The sequence below is a fragment of the Chinchilla lanigera genome, unplaced genomic scaffold (genome assembly GCF_000276665.1).
Source record: "Chinchilla lanigera isolate Chin_1 unplaced genomic scaffold, ChiLan1.0 scaffold00089, whole genome shotgun sequence".
In the NCBI taxonomy this organism is placed as follows: Eukaryota; Metazoa; Chordata; class Mammalia; order Rodentia; family Chinchillidae; genus Chinchilla; species Chinchilla lanigera.
The window spans coordinates 5,633,907-5,659,867 of NW_004955490.1; the positions used below are offsets into that span (position 1 = coordinate 5,633,907).

The 25,961-nt window shown below is 36.8% G+C and overlaps 1 protein-coding gene across 1 annotated transcript in view; it reads left to right on the forward strand.

The window, feature by feature from the left end:
* Positions 1–24,053, forward strand: part of Ammecr1 (Alport syndrome, mental retardation, midface hypoplasia and elliptocytosis chromosomal region gene 1) — a 119,515-nt gene extending 95,462 nt beyond the window's left edge. The window contains exons 3-6 of the mRNA XM_005404657.2: positions 1,539–1,653; positions 15,686–15,776; positions 17,148–17,244; positions 19,631–24,053. Coding sequence (XP_005404714.1) covers positions 1,539–1,653; positions 15,686–15,776; positions 17,148–17,244; positions 19,631–19,745 — 418 coding nt within the window. The 3' untranslated portion in view covers positions 19,746–24,053. The remainder of the gene's footprint in view (positions 1–1,538; positions 1,654–15,685; positions 15,777–17,147; positions 17,245–19,630) is intronic.
* The last annotated feature ends 1,908 nt before the right edge of the window (positions 24,054–25,961 follow it).

Genomic DNA, 25,961 nt, shown 5'->3' on the forward strand with positions numbered 1-25,961 from the left:
AAAAAAAAAAAAAAAAAAAAAAAAAAAAAAAACAAAAAAAACCAAAAAATATGTAATATTGTTATATCTTCCTAACAGCCTTTTCCTTTGTAGAGCAAGATATAGTGTACACCAAAGTGCACTGAAAATACAAACACAGTAGGTGAGTGCAAAGGAAAGAATAGAAAATTTAGAAAATTCAACAATAAGAAAGTCACTGAAAAATGAATTGAATCACATTCAAAGGCCATAAAACTTTATGATTCAAGCAGCTGGTCTAAGTTTCTAACCTCTGAAGATTTTTTTTTTTTTTTTTTTGGTTTTTCTACGGTACCGGGAACCGAACTCACAACCTTGCGCTTGCCAGGCAGGTGCTTTTGCCGCTGAGCTAAATCCCCAGCCCCCTCTGAAGATTTATCTGTGAAAAAAGTGTAGGACTTTTGAATATGAATGACGAGAATGCCAGTAGTACCATGAACATAGTGGACAATCAGAGTTGTGTTTATTTTTCTTGAACAGGAAGTGGTTTCTTATAAAAGTATAAAAAACACATTGTGTGTGTGTGTGTGTGTGTGTGTGTGTGTGTGTGATTTTTCTGTTCTGTTGCAGGAAGAATCATGGCCTTCTAAAATTTTTGTCCTTTACAGTATATTTTTTCCAGAGTTTGGCATTGTGTAAACTGTACAGTACTTGAATAAAGGATCCAATCAGGGTTGATGTACTCAGAAATACATTGCTGGATTCATGGTCTCATAATCATACTTCTTTTAGATTAGTCCAATTTCCTGTGGTTCCACAATTTTTGAGTCATAGCTTGAGTTATCCTTTATAAAGGCCACATAATCCGTTTTTTTTTTTAGTCTATAATTTGCACAAGTTTCATGTTCTTTGAATTTTCCTTTTTTTTTTTCTTGCTTAATGAAAATGACATTTTTCTCTAATCCCAGCACTTGGGAGACTGAGGCAGGAAGATCATTGCAAGTTCAAGGCCAGCCTGGGCTACAGAGTGAGCTCAAGGCCAGCCTGAACTGCATAGGGAGACCCTGTCTCAAAAAGACAAAAAATTAAAAAATAAAACAAATGACATTTTTATCTTTTTCTGAACTCTTTGAGTTCTGTGGTAACTGGACAATCTAGTATAAAGATTTTATTTTAACAATATGATTGTGTATGTGCCCCCCCAAAACAACAACAACACTAAATCCAGGGGTCTTCCAACAAGTTTCCACTAGTCTGGTTTTTATTTCCCTCAAGGTGAAATAAAATATTTTCAGATTCTGCAAGTAATACAGAAAGACATCAAGAGATGGCTGTAGAGGAAATTTAATTGATCATTCGCTTTCCAATTGAGGTAGTCACAAAAATTGCCGGCAAACAGAATCTATTAAATGAAAATCTAAAATCTTTGGAGGCTTTGGATACATTTGAAGATTTTTGGCATCTTTAATATGTTACTGTTTCTTTTTAAACTCTTACCTTTTTCCAATGATTTTCTACATTTAAAATTAGAAACTTTCCTATCCAGTAATTGCTTGAATATTTTCTTTTGTTTTCAACAGTGCCCTTAAAGATAGCCGTTTTCCCCCAATGACAAGGGATGAGCTGCCACGGCTTTTCTGCTCAGTGTCTCTGCTCACTAACTTTGAAGATGTCTGTGATTATTTGGACTGGGAGGTAAGATTATAGAAAATTTTAAAAGAAAATTGAAGGTGATGCCTGAGTAGATATTAGGCTCAGAAAGTAACTCTTTCAACCCATTCTCATGGGTGAATAAACCTCAATGTTGAACAATGAGATATGAATAAAGAAAATTTTTTATAAAAAACAGAGTTCCATGTATTGTTATAATCCCCTCATTGCATTTGGTCTTTCATTTTTATCCTACTGCCTCATCAGAGCGCCTCATAAAAGCTGTTAATAAGTAGTAAGAACTGACTAGCATGTAGTTCTCTCTTTCCATTTCAGTGCACTCATGTTTAACTGCTACCAAGTGATTAGGGCGTCAGAGGATGGATTTGAGAATTAAGAAGGAGGAGTTATCTAAGATAATGTACCGCTGGGGAAAATCAGCTCATAAAATGCCAGAATTTCGGTTAACTGAGTTAAATAATGTGAATGCATTGTTGACCACCTTAATCTACACACTTTTTATCTACACCAGTGATGGTGACCCTTTTAGAGTTCTAAATGTTAACAAACAGCCAACTGCAGCATACATGCCATAGTTTTGCCACTTACCTAGAGCATCTCTGCCATGGTCAGAGAAGCCTCTATTGATGATAATTTCATTTGTCTTTAATATGTGGGTTTAGCTTCTAATGAAGTTCAGAGATTCTCACCATGATTTGCTTTAGTGGGTGAGAGGAGATAGTCATGTATATGAAGTTTTACATGCACATACTTGCCCATATTCCTAAGTGCCAGCTATATACTGGGCACTGAGCTACATGTATAAAAGTAGTAGAAATATATTACAAAATACAAAGAAACAAATGCTGTGGGACTGAAACAATGGGAATGCAGTGAAAGCATGTTTCGTTTCATACTGCTCAGAAATGACAGTACTGTATCATTATGATATAATATGATTTAATTCAACAGCTGTTTTGGAAGGACCATCACCTTTGATAACTGAGATATTCAGCCTTCTAGCCAGATCACTTTCTTCACAGTTAATTGGACTTGAATTGTATTTTTGGTTCTGCCCTGATGCCTTGTGATGTTTCAGAAAATTCATTCCACGGCGAATCATTTTTTCCAAACACAAAACAACACATTTGTAAAGTTCTTGATATTCATTTGAAAAAATCTTCATTATGTAGATTATTATGCCAGAGCTATTTTAAAACTTTTCTGCGCAGAGTAGGGTGAAATAGTTCTTTTTGGGTTTTGTGGTAGGATTTGGTAGAGCATTATCAGAATATAAAACTGCATTTTAGAGTTGGGCGTGGTGGCACAAACCTGTAATCCCAGCACTCAGAAGGCTGAGGGAGGAGGATCGTTACGAGTTTGAGACCAGCCTGGGCTACAAAGTGAGCTCAAGGCCAGCCTGAACTGTGTAGTGAGACCCTGTCTCAAAAAGATTAAAAAAAAACAGATTGAATCTTAGGATTTTTGTAAAGGAAGAAATAAAACAATTCAGTAATGATGATCCTTGCAAAGTTGGAATGTATAAAACCTTCTGTAGAATTAAAATTTCTTGCCTTATAGTTTCTTTAAGTTTGTTGCTCCTATTTGGTTTTTCCTAAAGAGAAAATTTACTGCTTTATGGACATATTCTACAGTACCTTATTTTTAAATGGCCCCAAATCATGTCACCTTTTTATTTATATTATATATTACAGTTTGGATAATTCTTTTACTGATTTAAGGCTGCTGTACCCCCTTCTCTAGCCCAATTTTTATTTCTGGTTTCTAGATTGTAGGATGCAGTACGTGTAGAGGTGGGGGTGGGAATAATAGGGAAAGAAGACTAACATCTAGATGACCAACCTACAGAAATGTTTCTACCCTTCCTTACTGCCACTGTCTTTGTAGGTACAGCACTTTGGACATTAAGCACAGATATGTGTGTATGACACTCATGAGCATATGTTGTATAAATGTGTGTGTGTATAGCAGGAGAAGGAAAGCATTAAATAGGTGTTATATAGGTATGGATAAGCACAAAGTAAATCAGCATCTTCTTCAGTTCCTTCAAGTACTGTCATTAACCTTAATGTTATTGAGCTTTTATGTTCATGAGATATATCAGTTTTCTGTTAGGAAGGTGGAAAGTATATTCTTTCAGGGGCAATTTATTCTCTCTGAAAACCTGAATTTCTAGAAGATTCTATGTTGTTTATGAGTCTTGCATATTTAATATATAAAAATTTAGGGCTTAAATATTTTTGTCTGTTAAGTGATACTTTCCTACAGAAGCAAAAAATATTTATTTGTACTTTTAATGTGCAAGCATTTATAAGTGAATTACATGCTCCTAGAACTGGTAGGCTAGGAGGAAAAGACTATTCAGTTAACTTACCATTGTTTCAAGTAGTTGGCACAAGAGAAATTTCTGCTCAGAGAATGAGGGTGAAAATTACATTTTAACTACAAGGATGTGAGTTGCTCTTTAAATATGTACCACTGTAATTGAAAATGAAATATTATTATGTGATATTCTAAGGGTTATCTTTAACAATTCTGAAAAAGCATTGTTACTTTAAGTACAGAATGCCAAAGTGGGATTAAAGGCATTTGAAAATTATATTGATAAAATTCTACTCCTGCATATATGCCCCAGGGAATTTTTTAAAAGTGTTGAAACAAAAGTTTACACACAAATGTTCATAACAGTAATACTCAAAATGATGAAAGGTGGAAACAACTTAAATATTTGTCAGTAGATACAAGGATAAAAAAGAATGTGGTATATCTATACAGCTGAATATTATTCAGCCATAAAAAGAAGTACTAATGTATGTTACAACATGAATGAACTCTTTAGAAACATGCTAAGTGAAAGAATCCAAACATAAAAGGTCACATACCATGATTCCATTTATATGAATATCCAGACTGGTGAGATCTATAGAGATAGAAAGTAGATTATTGGTTGCCAGGGGTTGAGAGAGGGGTGGTTGGGAAGTGACTGCTTAATGGGTACAAAGTTTCCATGTGGAGTGATGAGAAAGTTTTGGAATTTTAGGTGGTGGTGGTTTCACAACACTATGACTGTATTTAATACCACTGAATTGAATGCTTCAAAATTGTTTAAATGGTAAATTTTGTTATGTATATTTTAACACAAAAATGGAAAATAAATTTCACATACACAAACTGACCATAATAATCATTTACATTTAGTGAAGAAGAAAATTTTAATAATTCAAAAAGTATAAATAAAGAATTGCAAGTCTTTCATAGTTACACCATTCTGAGAAAACTACTGTTAACACTCTGGAATATAGTGTTCAAAACCTCCATATTGTGTGCATTCTCTATGCATAGATTCAACCAGTCACAAATCAAAAATACGGAAAATTTAAGTCTTTGTTGAATATTTATGGACTTTTTTCTTGTCATTATTCCCTAGATACAATACAGTATAACAACTATTTACATAGCATTTATATTTGTTATTTTAAGTAATCTAGAGATGATTTAAAGTACACAGGATAGTATGTGTCGGTTATATGCAAGTACTGTAACATTTTATACATCCAGGAACTTGAACATCCATCAGTTTTGGAATGGAAGGTGAGAATCCTGAAACTAGATCCCCACAGATAACTTTATTTCATTTAATTCTTTATGTGTTTATATCAATAAATGTACATACTTGGCTATGTATCTAAGACTATATTGAATATATATATGGTTACCATTTAAAAGAAAATTAAGGGGAAGTCTTTGTTTATCTCTGTATGTAGTTAATTTGTATTGTGAATTTCCTTTCTGAGAAGTCAGTTTATATTAAGAAATTATACATTTCACTTTGAGAAATTTTACACTGTCAAATCAGTACAGCTTTTCTTCCAAGAATAAAATATCCTATTCACCATAAGTATCTAATTTTAACATGAAATGCAAAGTTATATATGTGTTTATGTCATAAGGGAAAACAAAAAGATTACTGCAGAATTTTCATAGAGAATTTAAGGTCAAAGATAGATGGGGTTTTATGTAAGCAGAAGCCCCTAACATCGGGTTTTTCTGATGGAAAAGTTTGAGATTTGACACCCACTGGTGAATTATATTACTACTATTGAATCCCTAAATAAAGGGGTAAAAGTCCCCTCCAGATCAAAACAGAAAGCTAGTATAGCCTAAAAATCCCAAAGAATAGAGATAAGAAACTTCATTAACACGAGAGACATCCTTGTGCTCATGAGGATGAGGCACGTGGCTAGTAGTAATAGCCACCTAATTTTCAGACTGCCAGGAAGCAAATGGATTGCTACAGGACTGCCTACTATCTAACTGTATTTTTGTTCAAGGTTTTTGATGTAGTCTACTTGGAACTGTCATTCGGTCATATAACACATCTCTGGTTTTATAATGGATGTTAGTAGGAAAGTAAGATTTACTTTGCAGTTTATTTTAATGACTAGAGTAACTTCACTTCTTCAATGTAGAATATTTGATAAATGATTTCACAAAAAGATATAATTGATTTCAAGTCAATACTGAATCGACAGAATGATCAGTAATCAGTTCATATGTTATATTTTCTCAAATTAGTAGTTAAGACATCTAAAAGAAGTGTCTGTAACTAGTCTCTCAAGAAATCAGAATGCCATAGTCATTAAAAACAACCAAATCATCCACAAGAGGCTATAAACATACATTGGATCAGTGCCCTTACCCTTCTAAGAAACTCATCATTGCATACATCATGATCTACTGATTGCCCTTGTATGTGTGAAGATAAAGAGTGATTTTGGGGAAAAATGTTTATTAACTGATTAACTGAAATATCTATATGCAAAGCTAAAATGATTGTTAAGTGAGGGAAATTACTCCCCTATGGAGAAACCCAACACGATCTGTCTTGTATTTGAACACAAAAATTTGTCACCATTGTTCTGTGCTCTTCGGTTGTCAGCATATCTTAATTCTGAATGACAGGATGATTGACAGATATGGTGCTTTAGAAAACAAGAAAAACTCATGCAGCATGTTGGAGCCCTCCTAAGTGACAGCTAGCCTAGGACTAATATAGTTAAACTGTTGGGGTGCCATGTTTCCTTTTAAAACATAATCTGAAAGTATGTAAAGCCAATGTCAATACAATAAGTAGAGTTTTGCTTGAGGAATAATTGTAGGCATGTCATCTCATAGCTGCTCATTTTCAGGATGATATGAATGAGTAAGCTTTTTGTAAAAGAACTTGTAAGTATGCTACCAGTGATGCTGTGGAAGCTAATGTAGCACTTTGCTGATGGAAGTCAAAATATTTTCTAAATTATAATCAGGCATCTTTTATTTCTTAGTTTTACAGACAAAATCACTTGAAGGCATGCAGAATTTTTTTGTGTGTTTTAAACTAGATTCTTAGATCATATTTAAAGAGATTAAAGACATTTTCATGAACCTGAAGATGTTCTTTCCTAAATCTAGCTTTCTGGATCACTGATATCGCTGTCACGTGGGCAATACTTAGTGGTCCTAAGATAGACTATTGTTTTTTTTAGTAGGTAATACTTGCATGGAATAAACACATGCTGAGTGAGGCTGTCCATAGTGATTTTTGTGTGATGCCAAAATCTTTATAGTCCCAGGACTGTAAAACTAGACTCCCAAGTCCCTAGTCTCATTCAGTCCATAAAGTACCAAAGCATCTGTCTTTGTACATGAGCCTTTTGGACTCTAGAAATGCAGAGCTGCACTTCACTTTAAAAACAACCTCTAAAGCACACATCAAGCTCCATTTCTGATGCATTCAGTTGCAGTTAATAATAGGGTGCTTTTGTAACAACTGTCACGAGAGTAAACAGATGCGATGAATAAATTTGCTAGCATCATTACCTCCCATATAGAAGTTAAGGTTCTCCTTTTTATCCTCACTCCCCTTCATATAGCTTTACATTTTTTAGCTTTTCTTAATGTACCACTGAAAACAGAGTTCCCATTCATACACAGATGGTTAGCATGAATCACAGAGTCCCCAAGTGAAGAGATTTCTAGGTGTGTACATTCTGTTTCTTCCCTTGTTTTTTTCCCCAGCCATGATTGTAAGCCATATTGTAAGCCATATTGTGCCTATCTTGTAAAATTCCCGCCTTTTTAATTTTATTTCATTTATTGTCTTTTTGAGACAGGTTCTTGCTATGCAGTTCAGGCTGGCTTGGGCTCACTTTGTAGCCCAGGCTGGTGTCAAACTCCTAAGGATCCTCCTGCCTCAGCCTCCCGAGTGCCTGGATTACAGGTGTACACCACCACACCCGGCTCACCTTTTTTTTTTTTTTTTTTAAATATGGGCTTCATATACAGGGAATATACTTTTCACAGTTACTTTTCCAGGGACCTTGAGATTTTTGTATAAGACTTCACTATCACTGTTAGGGTGGTAATTTAGTCTTTGTCTTAATGCTCTACTTTAAGTGTAGTTTTAAATGCTGCAGAGCATTGGGAAAGAAATGCTTCACACTTCCTGACCATCTAAAAAGAATTTACTGGCATCAAGTCAGTGTTTGAGAAGCCCAGTGAAGAAACAAGATGTACAGAGTAAAGGAACTTCTTAGGAGATTTAATGCATAAATTTTCCGTTAGCTGCTAGTAGCGTTAGTGAATTGGGCAGCTTAGTTCATTCTCAGGGCTCCTCCAGTTGCTTCCTGCTTTCCTTTCAGTGTGATGTTTGGTGGGAGAAAGTTTTTATGCTTCTTTTTCCATAATCCACAAACGCTTTTCTTGTCTCTCTCCCAGCAGTTTGCGTGTGTGTGTGTGTGTGTGTGTGTGTGTGTGTGTGTTCCTAAATGTCCTGAATTTTGTGAACAAGGAGACTCAGGTTCTAGTCCTGCTCCTCACTGCCCAGTCCTGTGATGTTTTGGACCTCAGTTTCTAAAGGTTGCAGTAGGCATTATCTAAGGTCTTTTTGAACTCTGGCAAATTGTGTTTCTGTGATTACTTTCCATTTGGTAAAATAGCTTCTGTTTCATTTTATGCCCAGAGAATGAATCACCAGTGGCCATTTAGAAGTCTTAAGAAGAGGTTCCTAACTTTTAAAATGGTCATTGTCAACCTAAGTGTAGGCAACAACAGTGAAAAAATAGTGCAGTTTTAAAAGTTGTACATTTTAGATTTCTTTTTTCACAAAATAATTCTCTTTAGGAAGGAAAGTATTGTAAGCCATTAACGATGCTTTTGTTACTGTATTACCTCTTGTTTTAAGTCAACCTAATATACTTAAATGATGCAAATACATTGGGAAGAATTATTCACTTTAGAAAGTAGATACTTTGCTTTGTAGAAGGGCTCATTATAGGTGGGGTTCCTTTATTGTCTTCCTCGTGACTTTGAAATTAATTTATTTACTTAAATTCAAGCCACATATAACTTTTTAAGAAGAAATCTCTTTTGTAGAGGGAGTTACACCATTTTGAGTCAGATACTCGATGTATAGTTCTAACTTGAATAAGATTTTTCTTAATTTTTTTTATCAGGCAAACAGTGTTTCATATTGAATATGTTTGCCAAGAGATCATCCCCCTCCAGCCTTTGGAAAGTGAACTAAGTCACATCTCTAGATTTTGAGAAAATTTTATAACTTTAATTTTCTCATGTGTAAATTCACTCCCTCATCACTTTTAAAAATAGGATGAATGTGTTTTTTCTAACTTCTGATGAAAAGCAGGCTTTTTTATTTAAAGGTCACCTGTGTTGCCTGAACTTTGCTTTTGGAAGGTTCAGGGTGTTTTACTTTTATAGAATACTCATTATAATTAATCATTACAGGAAATTTGTTTTTTCCTTAATTATACTCTGAACGTTCACTTGTTCTCTGCAAACCGTAGAGTAAGAACAGTTTCTTTCATTACAAATGATATATAAACATGTTTGGCTTCAAAGCTTATCAGAGCACCTCCTCATTAATCTTACTTTGTTTAAAATCTTACCAATTCTTTAAAAGTTCCTGGGGGTGATTATTAGAAATTTCAGGTATTTTCTTGCTATGTGTCAGTTATTAGTAAAAATAAATGTCATCAGATTGTTGCTCTATAGCTACTGTGAGTAAACTGGCAGGCTTGCACTCCTGATAGAGAAGATGTCTACATAAATCAAATTATACTGATTAGTCCTTGGGTAAGTTCTGCAAAAGCCAAAACCTGGTCCATGGAGACTAAACTAATTTCTAAGATAAAAGTGGCAATTTGCAGGGGCTTTAGGGCAGAGTGACACATGAATATTTTGGTCAAGGAGACCTTTGCAGTTGTTTTAAAAAAATAGAATGAAGGGGGAAAAACAGAACCTTCCAGCAGCAGAGGTAGATGATAAAGCAGAATTTTTATTTTAGAATATGTTAAAAGGTTACTTGTCTCTAAGTGATGGTTTTGCAGTCCTTTACCCTTTTTGATTTATTTATATTTCTAGTATTTCTTCTAAAAGTTCTTCAAAGGGTATTTGAAAATAAAGATAGCTAGAACTGGTCAGGCAGTGGATCAAAACAGTCTAAAATGTAGTTCTTGGTGGTATCTCAGCTGGTTTAGAAGAAAACCATTTTATTTTATTTTATTTTTTTTTTTTTTTTTTGGTTTTTCTTTGGTACCGGGAACCGAACTCACGACCTTGCGCTTGCCAGGCAGGCGCTTTTGCCGCTGAGCTAAATCCCCAGCCCCAAGAAAACCATTTTAAATCACTAAAGTAAGAGTTATCTTTGGGTAGTACTAGGATTAAAGGTCATTTTTATTTTCTCCTTTATAATTTTCTAAAGGCTTTTTTTCTTTGCACACTTGTATATCATTTTATAAATAATAATAATAATAATTCATAAAGATAAATAAATAAATTTGAAAGCTGCTGGGCCAAAAAGCTAAATTTTAGCAACACTATTCAAATTATATAAATTGGACAGATTCTGAAAGGATCTTATCAATCAGATGGATACCTGCAAAACTTTAGACTTCTCAAATCTGTGGCTGGATTAAAGTGATGCAGTCATGAGTATGAGGAGTTGGTAGGCAGATCTAGATAATAATTAGTCTAAATTATTTTTTGGTAGTATCAGGTTTGGGAGGCACGATTCAGTAGAAACTACACAAATCATTATGAGCCTATACAACTAAACTTTTCATTATTCTTATTCCAAGAATTATTTGAGAGTATAAACTTGTAGAAAACCCTAGTTTGAAGTACTTCCTCTTTTTTACTTACATTCAGTAGGAACAGAAAGAGTAACTATTTTCACAAGGCTGAGCTAGGATAGGGCAGAAGGTTCTGTGAGGCAATGAATACAAGAGGAGAATGTGCCACAGTATGGGTTGTGTGCTTTTCAAAGAATTAGCACACATGGTTTTTTCTTCCTAAGAATATAATAAACACCAGACTCTGGGTCAAACCCATGAACTGCCCCAATCATTGTTTGTGTCTGTGGTACCCTGGGCTATTTTGTGCAAGCACATGTAAGTCTTCTGGGGTGCCAGCCTCAAAAAGTTAGGTGTGCCAAACATCCTGAACTGCTCTCAGTAGGAACTAAGTCATACATTTTAATTCAGTGGCACTATCATATTGAGCCTGGCTGGTTGGTCTATGTGAATAGGCAGTAACTGGCTGTGTTGTTAAATACAAAGCAGATTTTGCCAAATGATTTCATGCAAAAAGACATGTCAGACTTTTTAATTCTTTGACCTCCTGCTGTTATGCAAGATGAACTCCCAAAATGAGACTGAGCCATGGCCGTATTTTTACAAGGTAGCTCAGCATTTGGTTCTGAAAACAGGAAAGGGTGGGACTGACTACGGTACTGTCCACAATAGTATGGCCACTTGAGAAAGTAGACTGGTTCTGCTGGCCAGGATGTGATCAAGGGCAGATCTGGTTTGGGGGAACAGTACCATGACGGTAAAGTGGTCAGAGATTTGCAACATGGAACCTATTTGACTTAACCAGAGTACTACAATTTATACACGTTTATGCTTTTAGCCAGCTGACTTTTTTCATGTTTCAGCCTATTCATATTGGCAGCTTGCACAGGTAAAAGTGATACCCTTTTGTAGTGCTGCTAGCAGATTACAGGACTAACATTTGCCTCATCAACAGACGAGGGAATGTTAAACTTTGACTATGCAATCGTGAGGAATGTAACATGAACCATGTATTATAATGGGGTGGAAGAGGGCACTTTTTAAATACTCCTGTGTTGAGGGTCACTGCATTAGAGGATAATAGTTTTAAGTGAAGCCACATTTCTAACAAGAGGCCAGATAACAAGGATAAATGAAACCTGCAGACAGTCTCAAAGCTTCATTTTAGCTATTATTTGTAATCTCTTCTCGTACCAAACCTTTTACTATGTAGGAAAATTGATTAATTTGGGTGTATCTCTACTCTCTGTGCCCACATGCCCTTGGACAGAGGAATGAACAAGTAGAGAAATGGGCAAGAGAGGAAGGAGGATGGAGCTGAGGCCGGATGGAGATGGGGCTGCATAATCCTCAAACTGAGTGATCAACTCCAGAATAATCAAGATAGAAATTTATGGTCCTAACATTAATCTTGATATTTAATCATTCTGAACAACGTTAAAAACAAAAGATTGTGTAATAGCATTAACAAAAATCACTTGCAATGGAATGATCCAGAATAAATATGGCTTTCTTTTTAGCATGAAATAGGAATCTGTGGAACTGGTCATAATATTCTCTCAGCACACAGCTCTGTTTAATTCCATATCCTCTTATCTATAAGTCCTACATTTAATTTACTACCATGTGAGTTGATTTATAGCTCTGCTTAGCAAAAGTGCAGTCATGATTAAAAGAATACTGTATTATCACATCTGATGGGCCTTGAAAGCATTTTTTTCCTCTCAGACTTTCTAGTAATTTTGAAAATGAAGTGCAGACTCTTCTAAGGCTAGATTTGCAAGTTGCCAGTCTTTGCTACCTCCCTGTACTTGGAGCAGTGGCAAGATGAGTCAGGGGTATGTCTGGTGGCATAATTTGCCCAGATACTGTCTCCTTATCCATCCTTAGAAATAGAAAGCTACTGCAATAAAGTTTTAGAGCAGGTCTGCTTCAGAGAATCCCAGCTGCTAGTTCATCTCTTATCAAGCGGGTATCACTGCCAACCTCAGCCTTTGCCTTTTGGGATGCTGCTGGACTTCAGGGTTTTCCAGTTCGTGACAGAGAGCGTTCACTGCTTATGCATGAGTGATGCGTTTTGGAGTTGCTGCTGTGACAGACACCTGCCGGACACAATATGCAATTGGTTTGGGTAGTCACTTCAGTGCACATGACTAAATTTGCACAGCCAGTTATTTCCACAGGTTGGTCAGAATTGGTTGTTCTCCACAGCAGGCAATTTTCCACTCTCCTGTTTTGACTGTGCACCGTGACCATTTGGCAGTAGTTTTCGTTCTAAGAATAAAGAAAATGCTCTTGTTCAACAGGTGACAACAAGTTATTATGTTTTTATTCTGTTAAGAACATTATTCCCGTTCTCTGATTCTATCAGTTGAAAAAACGAGTCACTCTAGTTTTGGCTTTATACATTTTTGGAATATATTTTTGACCTCTGACAAAAATTATTTCTCACAAAGGATTCACCTGAAAATCACCATGCTTACAGTTCAATTTGTGGGGGCTTTCAGTTATTCAGAATCATAGGAACCCAGAAAAGAGTTAAAACGCATAACTGTGTTATGAAACCAAATGGGAGAAGTTTGATTTTTAAATCAAATTTGACAGTGGGGCCTTCGCAAAATACAAAAGTAAATAGTCTTTTCATGAGTAATTATTATTTTAGTCAATATGTTCTTCACTTTGGACCTAATCTCATGTAAAAAACTTTATTCACATACTATACAATCAGTCTTCACTTATTTTAATTGTTAAATTACTAGCCTTTAAAATCTCTGACATTTTTGTTGAAGAACACAGAATATACTCCTATGAAGGATTTATGTGTCTAAATTGCCCTCCCCACCATTTGCCCAAATCACTATCCCCAAATACAGAGCCATAGTTTGTCAAAGCTCAGATGGTTATGAAAGGTTATGTAGTTCAACTAGGATAAAAATTACCAGGGCAGCTATTTTTTTTGTCCAAACTATTTTTGCTGACGCATGAAACCTCCTGAAATTACCTTTCCACCCATTGCCAGTTAAGTATCACTGATTTTGTTTGACACTTTGATCTCACTGATAAGGAGACATTCTTCCTCTCACAATTTTGACTAGACTTCTTAATAAAACCAAAATTATTTTCAACTTTAGCATGACTAATTTTTGATGAATGGAGTTGAAGATTCAAAAATTGCTTCAGTGGATGATGGAGCACAAATTATTTATGCTGTATGTTCTAGAAAACAAATGATGCAGAATCTGATATTGTTAAAGAAAAACATGTCCAAGTCACTGATCAGGACGTCAGTAGATAGGAAATGTTACAAATTTTTCTTTGCTTCAGTGCTACGTCAGGCACTGGCAAGATTCGTACATGTCCTTTATCAGAGAGATGCCTGATAGTGAAGCACTCATATTTTGTCTCAGCGGTCCAGTCATTTCCCACAAGGTATGGGAGGCAGGCCTTATTGTGTTAGTTTTAAGTGCTGCCCTAGTTTCATTTTTAGCAGAAGGAGATTAATAAGAGTATTGATAAAAACATATCCACAGAGATATGTTTTAATAAAAAACATAAACTTCTCAAAAGATCTGACAGGCTCTAATGGATAGATATGGGGAAGACCCTGGGAAAGAATGAAATTGATTTCTCAGAGGACTTTTTATTCCCTGAAAAATTGGAAAGTTTCAGGCTAAGGGCAAAAGCACCAAAGAGGTTTTCTTTGACCCCTTTTCCTCTTCTAGGCTTTTATATCCATAAAAAGAGAAAGAATAAAGGTGTACGATTTCTCTCACATATGCTGAAAAGAAGCCTCCGTCCCAGGGAATGATGTTCATTTGATCTTCCATCTGCCCACCAGTACCTTGGTCATCCCTATAGCCCACTTGGGAACCACTGGTCTGAGGCATACACAGATTTGGGAGACTGGAATGGGATGGTTAATGCTTTTAAAATTTCTTTTTTGTGTTTATAACGTAGTTAAGAGCTTTGAATGATTTTTCTTTTTTTTTTTTTTTTTTTGGTTTTTTTCCAGTACCAGGAATCGAACTCATGACCTTGCACTTGCCAGGCAGGCGCTGTGCCACTGAGCTAAATCTCCAGCCCTGAATGATTTTTCTTTAGCTCTACAAACTACTCATTTGAGATATGAGGGAATGGACAGCTTCTTTTTGACTATATGATAATTAGTGAAAAAGCACATTACTTTTTAAGAACACTAGCAAGAAAGTGCCCACATTTACTTAGAAGACTACCTTTTTTTAAGTCAGTATCACAAGTTTGTTTCCCATTTTAAACAGGTCCAGTTTCTTGGCTAGGGTATTAGAAAAACTGCAAAAATGCCCCCACCCCACAGTGATTTGGTGTCTTTAGCTCTTAAACTGAAAGGTCCTGTGTAATGTCCAATCTGATTATTGTCCACTTGTTTTTTCAGTCTTATCTGAAAGTGTTTGCTTTGGCTACATAGAAGCCAAAACCTTAACTATACTAGACAGTTTGGAAGGGGATCAGCACAGGAAGTTTTAGAATGTAACCTGAAGTGGTGATTGTACCTGCAAAACAGGATGGTTGTTTACTATCCCTTTGAAGTCAGTTCCCTTTGTCCAGTTCTTTACTGCCGTGAATCTCGATTTGGGAGTAGAGGCAGGATCATTGCCATCTACTGTCTTACTCTACACAAAGTCCCAGAATGATTGTTTCCGATTTCTAGACAAAATAGCATAGCCCGGCATGTGTTGGGCGCGTGCAAATCACTATTTTTAGTCTCTATGGCCATGATAATGGCCTTCAATTCCAAAGTCAGAGCTTTGGAAAGAGAAAACTGATATGTACTTCTAAAAACCAGGGGAAAGGAAAAACTACATGCTTTTGAAAGTTAAATTATAACCTTTTCTTTTGGTTTCTATGAAGAAGAATGTACTAATACAGCTGCCAATTTCTTTCAGGTGGGTGTACATGGCATTAGAATAGAATTCATCAATGAAAAAGGATCAAAACGCACCGCCACCTACCTACCGGAGGTTGCAAAGGAGCAAGGTCATTGTTGTACTTTATTTCATATGATCTGTTGAAGAATTTAAATAAATACACAAATTGAAATGCGATATCTGACCTTGCAGTTATGTCTGATAATTGACCAGTATCAAATTTTTAGAAAAGACTCTTCCATCACTACTACTGCAATGTCTGTATCAGATCGGTCAATCATTCACATGGAAGCTGAATCTTTGTCCTGAAGTTTGACAGCATATACTCACAGATGTATACTTTGAAAAAAGCAAAATTTTTTAAAGTTGGGTTTCATTTTAGGGAACAACTTGCTGGTGATTTGCAATGCCATTTTCTCTTATTCCATTGTGCCGTATGTAGTGTTGTAGCTTAAATAAGCCTTTAATTTGACAGTCAGCCACATAGTTCATTGTCACTGTCAGTATCCAATGTTTCATTCTTAGGTGCTTGCCATTACTCATTCTTCTAATATTAAGAGTGTAGATTTCTCATTACTATTCAGAGCATTGTGAATCCATGAAGTGTTGGTCTGCACTTCCTAATCACCAAACATTTTATTTCACAAGACATAGCAGAGACCTTTATAAACAAACACTGCAATATAAAATAACTTCACTTTATAGTATTCTGTCTACTTTAAATTCTGTCATCATATTTGTTGAAATGAGTATCTCTTTTATAGAGCTTTTCTTCTCATCAGAAAACGTTTAGATTTTGTTTCCTATGTTTATCAAATAAATATGAGATACATAACAGGAAAAATTTAATGTTATTGAACTCCTAAGCAAGAAAACCTTTAAGGCAATTATGTGAAGATTTATTTGAAATGCTTTAGAAAATGCTTAATCCTACAGTATACATATACTCCATAAAGCATACATAAGAAAGAGAGGGAAAAAAAAGAAAGAGAGGGCCTCAGTATTAGTAGTATATCATCCATGTCACAGCCAATAAAATGCTCTTGAATATTGCACACAAATATACTTGATGGGTTACAGAAGGTACCGTTAAGACCAGCAATTGCTGGAGCCTTAAATGCTACTGAGTTGGCACAACATTTAGGCCTTTCCCCCTTTTCTAGAAATGTCACTGTTAGAGAGTACCAGGATTGTAGTTTGTTACAGAGATTTGACTGAGCAGTTTTTGCCAATTTCTTGAGTCCTTGCCTTTGAATGTGGTTGAGATGAAGAAGCCAATGTCAGACATTATGAATAGCTAGAGCTTAAGGTAAACGATGAACCTGCCTTTGTAGCTCTTGTGTATGACTGTGTTTAGGACCAAAGGAGTTGATGGCATTGGCTACAGTGCTAGCTGACGTCTACAAAGTCATTTTGTAGTTAACCAAAGGTGCCTGTTACATGTACTTGACTGATACTTTATTTGGTTGACTCTCCACAGGATGGGACCACATTCAGACCATAGACTCCTTACTAAGGAAGGGAGGATACAAAGCTCCAATTACTAATGAATTCAGGAAAACCATAAAACTGACCAGGTACCGAAGCCATTTTCTGGCATAAGACTAACCAATATATTTTGATGCTAATCCCTTTGATTTCTTTGGTCTCTAACTATACTTGCTTCCCTTTTCCGAAACAATGGAAATAAATGGCAGGGTGATACTGATGGTAGGTATAATTAAACTCTGTTTGGCAGTAAAGCTTGTATGGTGAACGAGCCCACCCTTCCCATCATTAGCTCTGTGTGATTATTCTGGCTTTGTGCAAACAGTTTTGAGACTGCTCCTGGAGAAAGTACCAGAGTAAGCTATTGGCTAGCTTTTGACATTGCCTAGCAGAACCCTAGGATTCTGATAAATAGTCCTCAAATTTGAATTTAACCTTAGAATTTTGGTGATAAATCCACCACAGAAGCTCATTGAAAAACACAATGAAGCTAAACTTGAATGGTAAATAAACTGCATCATGGAATAGTAGGAATATTTATTTAAAAGGGACAATATCAAACACTGTGGGGAAATAGATTGTGGTCTCCATTTATTTCAACTCCAGAAAACTGTGTTGAGTGCTTGTAGTCTGAAACTGGACTTGTCTCAGCTCTGGGCAGTTACAGATTTGAAAATACCCAATTTCTGCTCTCACTGAGTTTACAGTTGAGGAGAGTAGAAAGGCATGTACGAAAATAATTACTATAAGGTCCAGCGTGGTGGCATACGCCTGTAAGCTCAGCACTTGGGAGGCTGAGACAAGAGGATTGAGTTGGAGGCCAGCCCGCTACCTAGTGAGTTCAAGGCCAGCTTGAGCTGTGAAATGAAAACTTGTATCAGAAAATAATTTTTTCACTAGGGCAGAATATGATGGATGATGTAAGATCGTAATGTTGGAAAGAGGAATCCCAAGAGGGTATGGAAAGGTAACAGAAGGTATCAAAGAGAAGCTGGATCTAGGACTGAGTTTGAAGAATGGGTGGAATATTTGACAGGTGGAAAATTAAAAAAGGGACTCCTTGAAGACTTTGTGAGTCCAGGCACGTAGATGGCACAGTACAAAGTAAGTTCTGAGGAGTGTGAAATAGTCTGATTTGGCTGGTCTCTCTATGCACATAAGGAAGGTAGTCATTAGAGGAAAATATGGCCGAGAAGGTAAATCGAGGCAGGCGGTGGAGGGTCTACTGTTGTAGTCTAAGAAGTTTCTGCAGATTGTATAGGTAATTGGTAGGCAGTATAGGGTTTCAAACAGATGGCCTGGGGAAAGTGTAAGATTGGAACTGGGAACAGGAAAATGAACTAGGAAACATTGCTGATATCTGAGAACCTATGGCAGGATTCCAAAGAAGTGTAATGGAGGGTCTTTAACCAGAGCTGTGGTAGTGGAATAGGAATAAAGGCAGGGTCAGATGTGAAAACATTGTGGAAGAAATGAAAGGACCTGGTCACCATTTAGAAATAAGTAAGGCTTTAATCTAGATTTAAAAAAAAAAAAAAAGGTCATCCTGTCAAGCAAGGTGGGAAACACAGAGTTGGGGATATGTGTCGGTTCTGGATTTGAAGGCCTTTTTATAAATAAATGTAAATGTTGAGTAGATTGCTGTACACGTGCAGAGTGCATGACTAGAAGTGACTGACTGGTATCTGTAAAGAGGTCATTGTTGAAGCTGTAAGGATTGGGTTCACCAAAGGGGACAGAATATAGAGTCACAACAACTACGGATAGAAACTAGGAAAATTCTCCAAAGCAAGGGTAAGATGAGCAGTCAAAGACATTAGAAGCAGGAGGAGAACCCGCAAGACGGAGAGCTTCAGAAAGAGAGTGAGGGGTGGTACCATAATGGGAAGGTCAACCACAAGCAAAGGCCAAACTTGCGGAGCTGCTTCCATGGAAGAGTGGCAGCAGAAGCTAAGGGGCCCTGGCCAGGGAAGAGTAGGAAAAGGAGACTGAAGGTAGAAACTATATGTTACTCCTTGGAGAAATGTGTCAATGAAAAGAAAGCTAGACACTGGGGAGAGAGAAGACTTTTATATCAGAATTAAGTAGATGTTTGGCAGAAAAAGATCAAAGAGGGACAAGTGACAGATCTCGAAGATAATGACTCCAGTGAATGAGATGTATATATTATAATAAAAGGTTGACCCTTCCCTGTTCCTTCCCGTTAGCAAACTTGGACTCCAGTGGTAATTAAATACCTAGAGCAACTTAAAACAAGAAGTATCACAGAAAGAGCACTGGACTCAAGTTTGGATTCCTGTGTGCTGGTGTCAGTTTTGCTACTTACTAGCTGTGTGACTGGGAGCAAAGTCACTGCTTTTCCCTAGGCTTCTGTTTCTTCATCTATAAAATTATCTCTTGAGTCTTCATAGCTCTGACAATGGCATATCACCTATTTCTTGATTTTAATTTTTCTCTCCCTCAATTTTCTTTCAGATACCGTAGTGAAAAGATGACCCTGAGTTATGCTGAATACCTAGCTCATCGCCAGCATCATCATTTCCAAAATGGCATTGGACATCCCCTTCCACCATACAACCATTATTCCTGACACTGAGCCGCACAACCAGTCACTGGGCCTCTCTGCAGACTTCTTCCCAGGAGACTCTACACCTTCTTGGTCTAGCTATCTCTTTTACTGTACCATTTTATGATGATAGTTTCCGTTGCCATGGTGACGCTTCAATATCATCACTTAAGATCATCATGGTAACGGGTAGGAAAATGGCATTTGTTAAGATTGTTTTATTCTTCTTAGATCATTGGGGTTTTTGCAGCATATATAACGTTTTGGGTTTTGTTTCCTTACAATAGTAGTATTTTGCTTTGCTGTCTCAGTCAGGTTTATGTCTTTCTGTCCTTGCCTTCTTTCTATTTCCTCTTCCTTCTCGCCTTTCTTCCTTCTTCCTCCCTCCCTCCCTCCCTTCCTTCCTTCTTTCCTTCCTTCAACTGTGGATGGAAGAAAGTGTGCAGATTTTCAATTTTTTTTTAGGATTGTCTTTAGTTTTTCTCAGTAAGATAGTTATTTTTTGATAGCTAAGTTTGGGAGTAATTCATATCAAAATCAGGTATTTGTATATTACTCATTAATTTGCCCAAAATTCCCTTTGCTATGAGAGCTTAGAATCTGAGTCTTCAGTCCTGGAGATTATGTATTCCCCATGGTTAAACTATAACTTTAGTTGTAGTAGAAGGTCCATGATAGGGCTCGTCACAGAGCGATAAACCATTTATGCCTACTGTACTGGCTATCACAGATAGACGAGACTGCCTCAACACTTTATAGAACCAATTTACAAATTAAAACACTGTTTTTAGAAAGTATAGACTGCCTTACAAATAGGCCACAGACATCATTTTGAAGAGCAGCAAATATTAGAGAGCAGATGCAGAACTTAGTGCCTTTGAGAAGAGTATAATGAAGTGGAATTAAGAGCAGTTAGAAGAAAGGCAATTTAGAGAGAAATATTCTTCTAAAATTTTATTGTTTCAGTGTGTGAAACAACAGATTAGACAAATTCCCTATGCTGAAGTATTTTTTTAGCTGAAAAAATTTATTTTGAGCAAATAACCAAAAAGACATTTGTCTATTTTATATTAATTTAAATTTGTTAGCTTTAGGTTTCCATAAGTCATAATTGGCCAGAGTCAATTTTAGCTACCATCTAAAGATATGGGAAAGATAATGTAGTGAAGCAAAAGTTGATATATGCCATGATTTCAGATATGTGTGTCTGTCATGGAACAATACTAGAATTTCAGAGATACTATGAAATAGCTTGAATCTCTTTCTGCACTACATACTTTTGATAGAAACATGTTTACTATGTTGATAAGATAATTATGTTAAACCTATAAAGATGGAGTTGGCATTCAGATGTGCTGTAGCTACAGCCTAGCTCATTTGTAGGGCTATTCTCCCATGATGCAAAGAGAACTTAGTGGTATCAAGAGGAGGTCCATACATGTATCCCCAGAAAACTCAGTTCCTGGAGGAAGGTGACCTTCGCGTTATGGTAGTATATATATATATATAGACATAGATAGGTAGGTAGGTAGGTAGATAGATAAATATATTTGGGGAAAATATATAATATTTTCAAACAGGGAATCAGTATATCAAGTGATGAGTAAAAGTATGCTGCAGAATATATATTCTAAATTATAAGAAATGTCAACTGAGTATCAAATGATATAGCAAATGCATATAGCTGTGACAGGTGACAGAGTGCTAATTCAGAATTCAAAAGTCCTTTTTCAGTTTGTGAGATACTGGCTGAATTCCTCCTGCTTGCCACTGAGGCAAAGCGTACTGCTTTAGTTTTTGATGAGAGTTCTTAGGAGTTGGTTGATATTCCTTCATCCACAGCATCCATTATTGAAATAACCGTTTTCAGTTGTGATGCCTTAACTAAGAAGCCAATTGTTAGCCTGAAATGCAGCCTGGGTAGCCAGTCCATTGAACCCAGAGATAAGGAAAGAAAAAGTTAGCTGGTGAGCTTTAGAAAGGGATTTTAAATCTTGTCATTTCTACTTGGGAGCATTTTGGAGTACATTAGTTTTTCAGTATAAGAAAAAAGTGGCTACCTTATGGAGACTTTTTCTTGCCCTTATAGGGAAACTGAGCACAAGTTGAGTGATATTGTCTGCTGCAAAAAAAAGAAAAAGATAAAATGAAACAAACTAAAGAGAGACGAAATAGACCAATATTCTTGTGAAATCCATCTTATCCATCATCTCATCAGTTCAGCAGGCTCTTTGTCCTGGATGAGCTTATGGTTAGAAGTTTTTTTAAAGAAGAGATCTATTACATACACATATGTGTGCGTGTATACATATAACTTACACATACGTGCATACATATGTGTGTGTTTATATATTTAACGGTGCTATTCAATCTTGAGCAGGTCACGTGACTGGTCATGCGGACTCTAAAATCATATCAGATTTTTTAATCCTTGATATATGCAGATGTTATACAGATTTTCTTACCGGTGTAATAATGTTATACTGAAGAAATAACCATCCTGCAGGCTTCAAAGGACGAGGTCAGCAATATTCCCCACCATGGCTTGGGGCAAAAGGATAGTTTTGTGTCCTTTTGTATTCAAATTGATGCACAGTGCATTTTTGTCTCTTAAGTAGCTGTTGACTAAAAGACTTTGTAGTGTAAAGGGTGTTATACAAACTGTAATGGTGTGCTTCAAACAAACGCTAGACCCTTTCACCTTTGTTGTATTTACGAAGCTGTTAAAATATGTGGTTTGAATTAACTTTGAAAATGTTGAAATATGTAGCATGTGTCTTTAACTCAGACGAAGATTCTAATATTGCAGAGGTTGTGTTCTAGCCAGTTGTGGTTTATTTGTTCAGAAACACAAATGTGAATTTCACTCTTATCACCAGAATATTGTACAAGTTCAGTGATCTTTAAACAGCTCAGAAGTAATACTTGAACTTCATTGGAGTAGCACAAAGTTTACATAACCCCTTTTAAATGTTAATTAGGTCCATATAAGTTTTCTGTTTTCAAATGCAACTGGGTATTTTTCCTCTTTCTTGCAAAATAGCATGTGTTTTACTTTCGTGTATGTAGCGAAAGGCTTCCATTTCTGGAAGGGTTTTCTTGTTCTTAAACAGCCAGGTACCAGATTCAGAGAGAACAATTATTTCCCCCACCCCTTAAGTGGCCTTCTGACTGCACAGGACTGTGCTACTACCCTCCCTGGTCTCCCCTGCCAGGAGGGCTTGTTGAAGTTGATGGAGGAAGTGCAAGGCTTGCTTCCCCTGCCCCGCCCCCATTTAAAGCAGTTTTTAAGATTTTCAGTCCAGTGCATAGAGTCCTAATGCCCAGCACACCGGAAGTTTGTATACTGGCCTCTTTTATTGTCTTCAAATGTGCAGGAAACTCGAAACTGTCATCTGGAATCGATTCCATCTCTTATGTGTGTTAGAGCAAACCAAAGAAGCCCCCAGCCATGCCCACATGCTGCTCCAAAAGCCTGCCTTCCAGTCCTTACAAAAACCTTGCAGGATTAAATGTGTTAACTTTTTTATTTTTGTACAGTTTCTAAGTGATTTTTGCTAGTGATGTTAAACTGAATTAAGTTTGAGGAGTGTGAGCACCTCCTCCATTTAAATAAACTGGTGACTTTTATTTTTAAAAGCAGAAACCTATTGTGTGCCTCTCGATTTAAGGGTTTCTGATTACATTATTCTTAAGACCAGCATTGATCCTTTATATACAAAGATATGTTTTCTTTGTTTTTTTATTACTGTTTCAAAAGAAAATGAACCTTTTATTTTGCTCTGGACCCAGTAACTGCGCTGGTACATAGACGCACTGAGAAAATAAACTTTTGTAACCACCTGTGACTGCTTTTGTATATCAAAGTTGATTACTTTTGAAATATTTGGATCTAGTTTCTAAGTTATTTTAGTGTTTTGTATGTTCCCTCAAATTACTTTGAATCGGTCACCAGCATAATGAGTTTTTGGTGATGCAATGGTGAGACTTGTAATGAGCAAAAAGCTACCTGGAGTAGCTCTTCTTTTCCTTCTTTCTTAGTAACCTGTTTTTTGATTACAGTAAGAATCACAGATTACCTGAAACCCCTTCCAGTATAACTAGGTCCTCCTTCCTTCCACATTTAATTGCTTAATAGTTTAAAGAAATTATTGAAAATGGGCATTTTATATGATATGTATGGCTTTAAAATATTAAAAATGGGAAAAAAGAAAAAATATGAGAAGGTTTATGTTGGTCTGTATGGTATGGCTGTGGAAAGATAATGTAGTAGTTTTGACACTATTGTTATTACCTTTTAAAGTCATTTACCCAATAAAATGTTAAAAGCAAGCTGTCATTCGTTTGTTTGTCAGCCTTATCCCAGGATCTTTTTCTCAATGGTACTTCTTACAAAGAGGTTAACAGCCGACAGCTATGAGCTTAGCTATGTTTAAGCCTGTTCCAGATAGCTCCCCAGTCAGTCAGTAGTCACTGGGCATTTCCTTTTGTGAGTGGGTGGTGGACAGTAGCAGTGCTATCCAGAGGAAATCACCTAATGAAGTAGGACCCCTTTCTTCTGCCATCAAGGAAGGCTTAGCCATTTTCTCAATACAGGCCACACTCTGAAAATGTCCACGATGTGGCCACCCAGCACTCGTACATACCCCCACACACACTAGTTGTACACCATGCACTTAAACTTGGTACAGTTACTTTTTCCACTCCAGATTGGCACCTCTAACTCAAGTTTGGGGAAAGCTCTTGAGTGTGGGTTAAGACAACTGGTGTTACTGATTTTCAAGGGCCAAATAAGAGGCTACATTATGAAAGGGAGGGCTGGGGATATAGCTCAGTGGCATAAGCTCCTGCCTGGCAAGCATGAGGTCGTGAGTTCGATCTCTGGTACCGCACCAAAAAAAAAAAAAGAAACGGAGCTCCTGGGGTGCTACCTCTGGCAACTGTTGCCCTATGTCATTCCTTATGAAAAGGCTACCAAGGACATTGTTGAAATACCTCTCTGGCTCTTTCTAAATCATCTGCTGTCTCACTTTTATCATTCATGTTTTCAGGTTGGTTGGTAGTTGCATAAATGCAGGATAATTTTCTGTTACATTGGCCCAAAGCCCTCGTCCCATGTGAATTTTATGACATGTGCTTATGCCGATCATGGTGACTAAAAACAGCCACCTCAAAACCTAAAAGACTATCATGGTTACAAATAGTACTCTGCTAAAGCAGCCATCTGCTTAGGGTTTACTCATTGTCATCATTTGTTTTTAATGAGACATAAGCTTTTTTAATGATTTGGACAATATTAATAGCCTCAGGTGGAATGAAATAACAAGCCCGTGACGTTCTTTTTTATAGCATTAGTGATTAACTCAATGGTCCGAACAGATTTCAGCTTCACTTGTCATGCTCCACCTACCTAAATTCTTTCCAGAGTTTCAGCATCCCCTCTTTAGATCTCTTGTCCCATTGGACACTTCTTAAATAAGTCTACTGCTTTGGAGGGCAAGCAGAGCTGTGTGGGATGAGGCACTTTCTCTCTGTTAATGGAAAATATTGTCATATCCACAGGACTCTATCAGTGTGAGCTAGGAGAAAGTGCTGTGGGGAAATTACACCTGGTTCATAGCTGCCAGCCAAAAGAGCCAGTAAATACCCACTCAGAGTGGTTCCTCCCTGTTTGTGCAGCACTGACTGCATGAGCTGAGTCAAGAGTACATTTGGGCTGGTTAAACTCTTGGCTTTCCATCTGTTTACCCAGGCGTTTCACCTGCACGAGGAGAAGCTCAAAGGGAGAATGAAACTGAGGCGTTTGTTTTTTAGCTGCTGCAATGAAAAGGCCTCCTTGATGTTTGATGCCTGTGGCCCCATGGCACAACCTTATGTTCCAAACACCATGCCTGATGGAAGAGACTTTCAGGAAAAGAGCAGAACTGCATTAGGTCCCAAGTCCTATTCAGAAGCCAGTCTACCTTCCCATCCTAAAAACCTCATTACGACCTTGCTTTAAAAAACATGACCCTTTAGGGCTAGGGCTATACCTCAGTGATAGAGTACTTGCCTAACATGTGAAATGCCCTGGGTTGCAGTTGCATCCCCAGCACATCCAAAAAAAAAAATTATACCTTAAAGTGCAGTAGTCTCCCCTTATCTATGAGGGATACATTCCAACACCTCCAGTGGATGCCTAAAGTTACAGAGTACTAAACCTCTATATACTATGTTTTTCCCTATTTACACCTATGATGG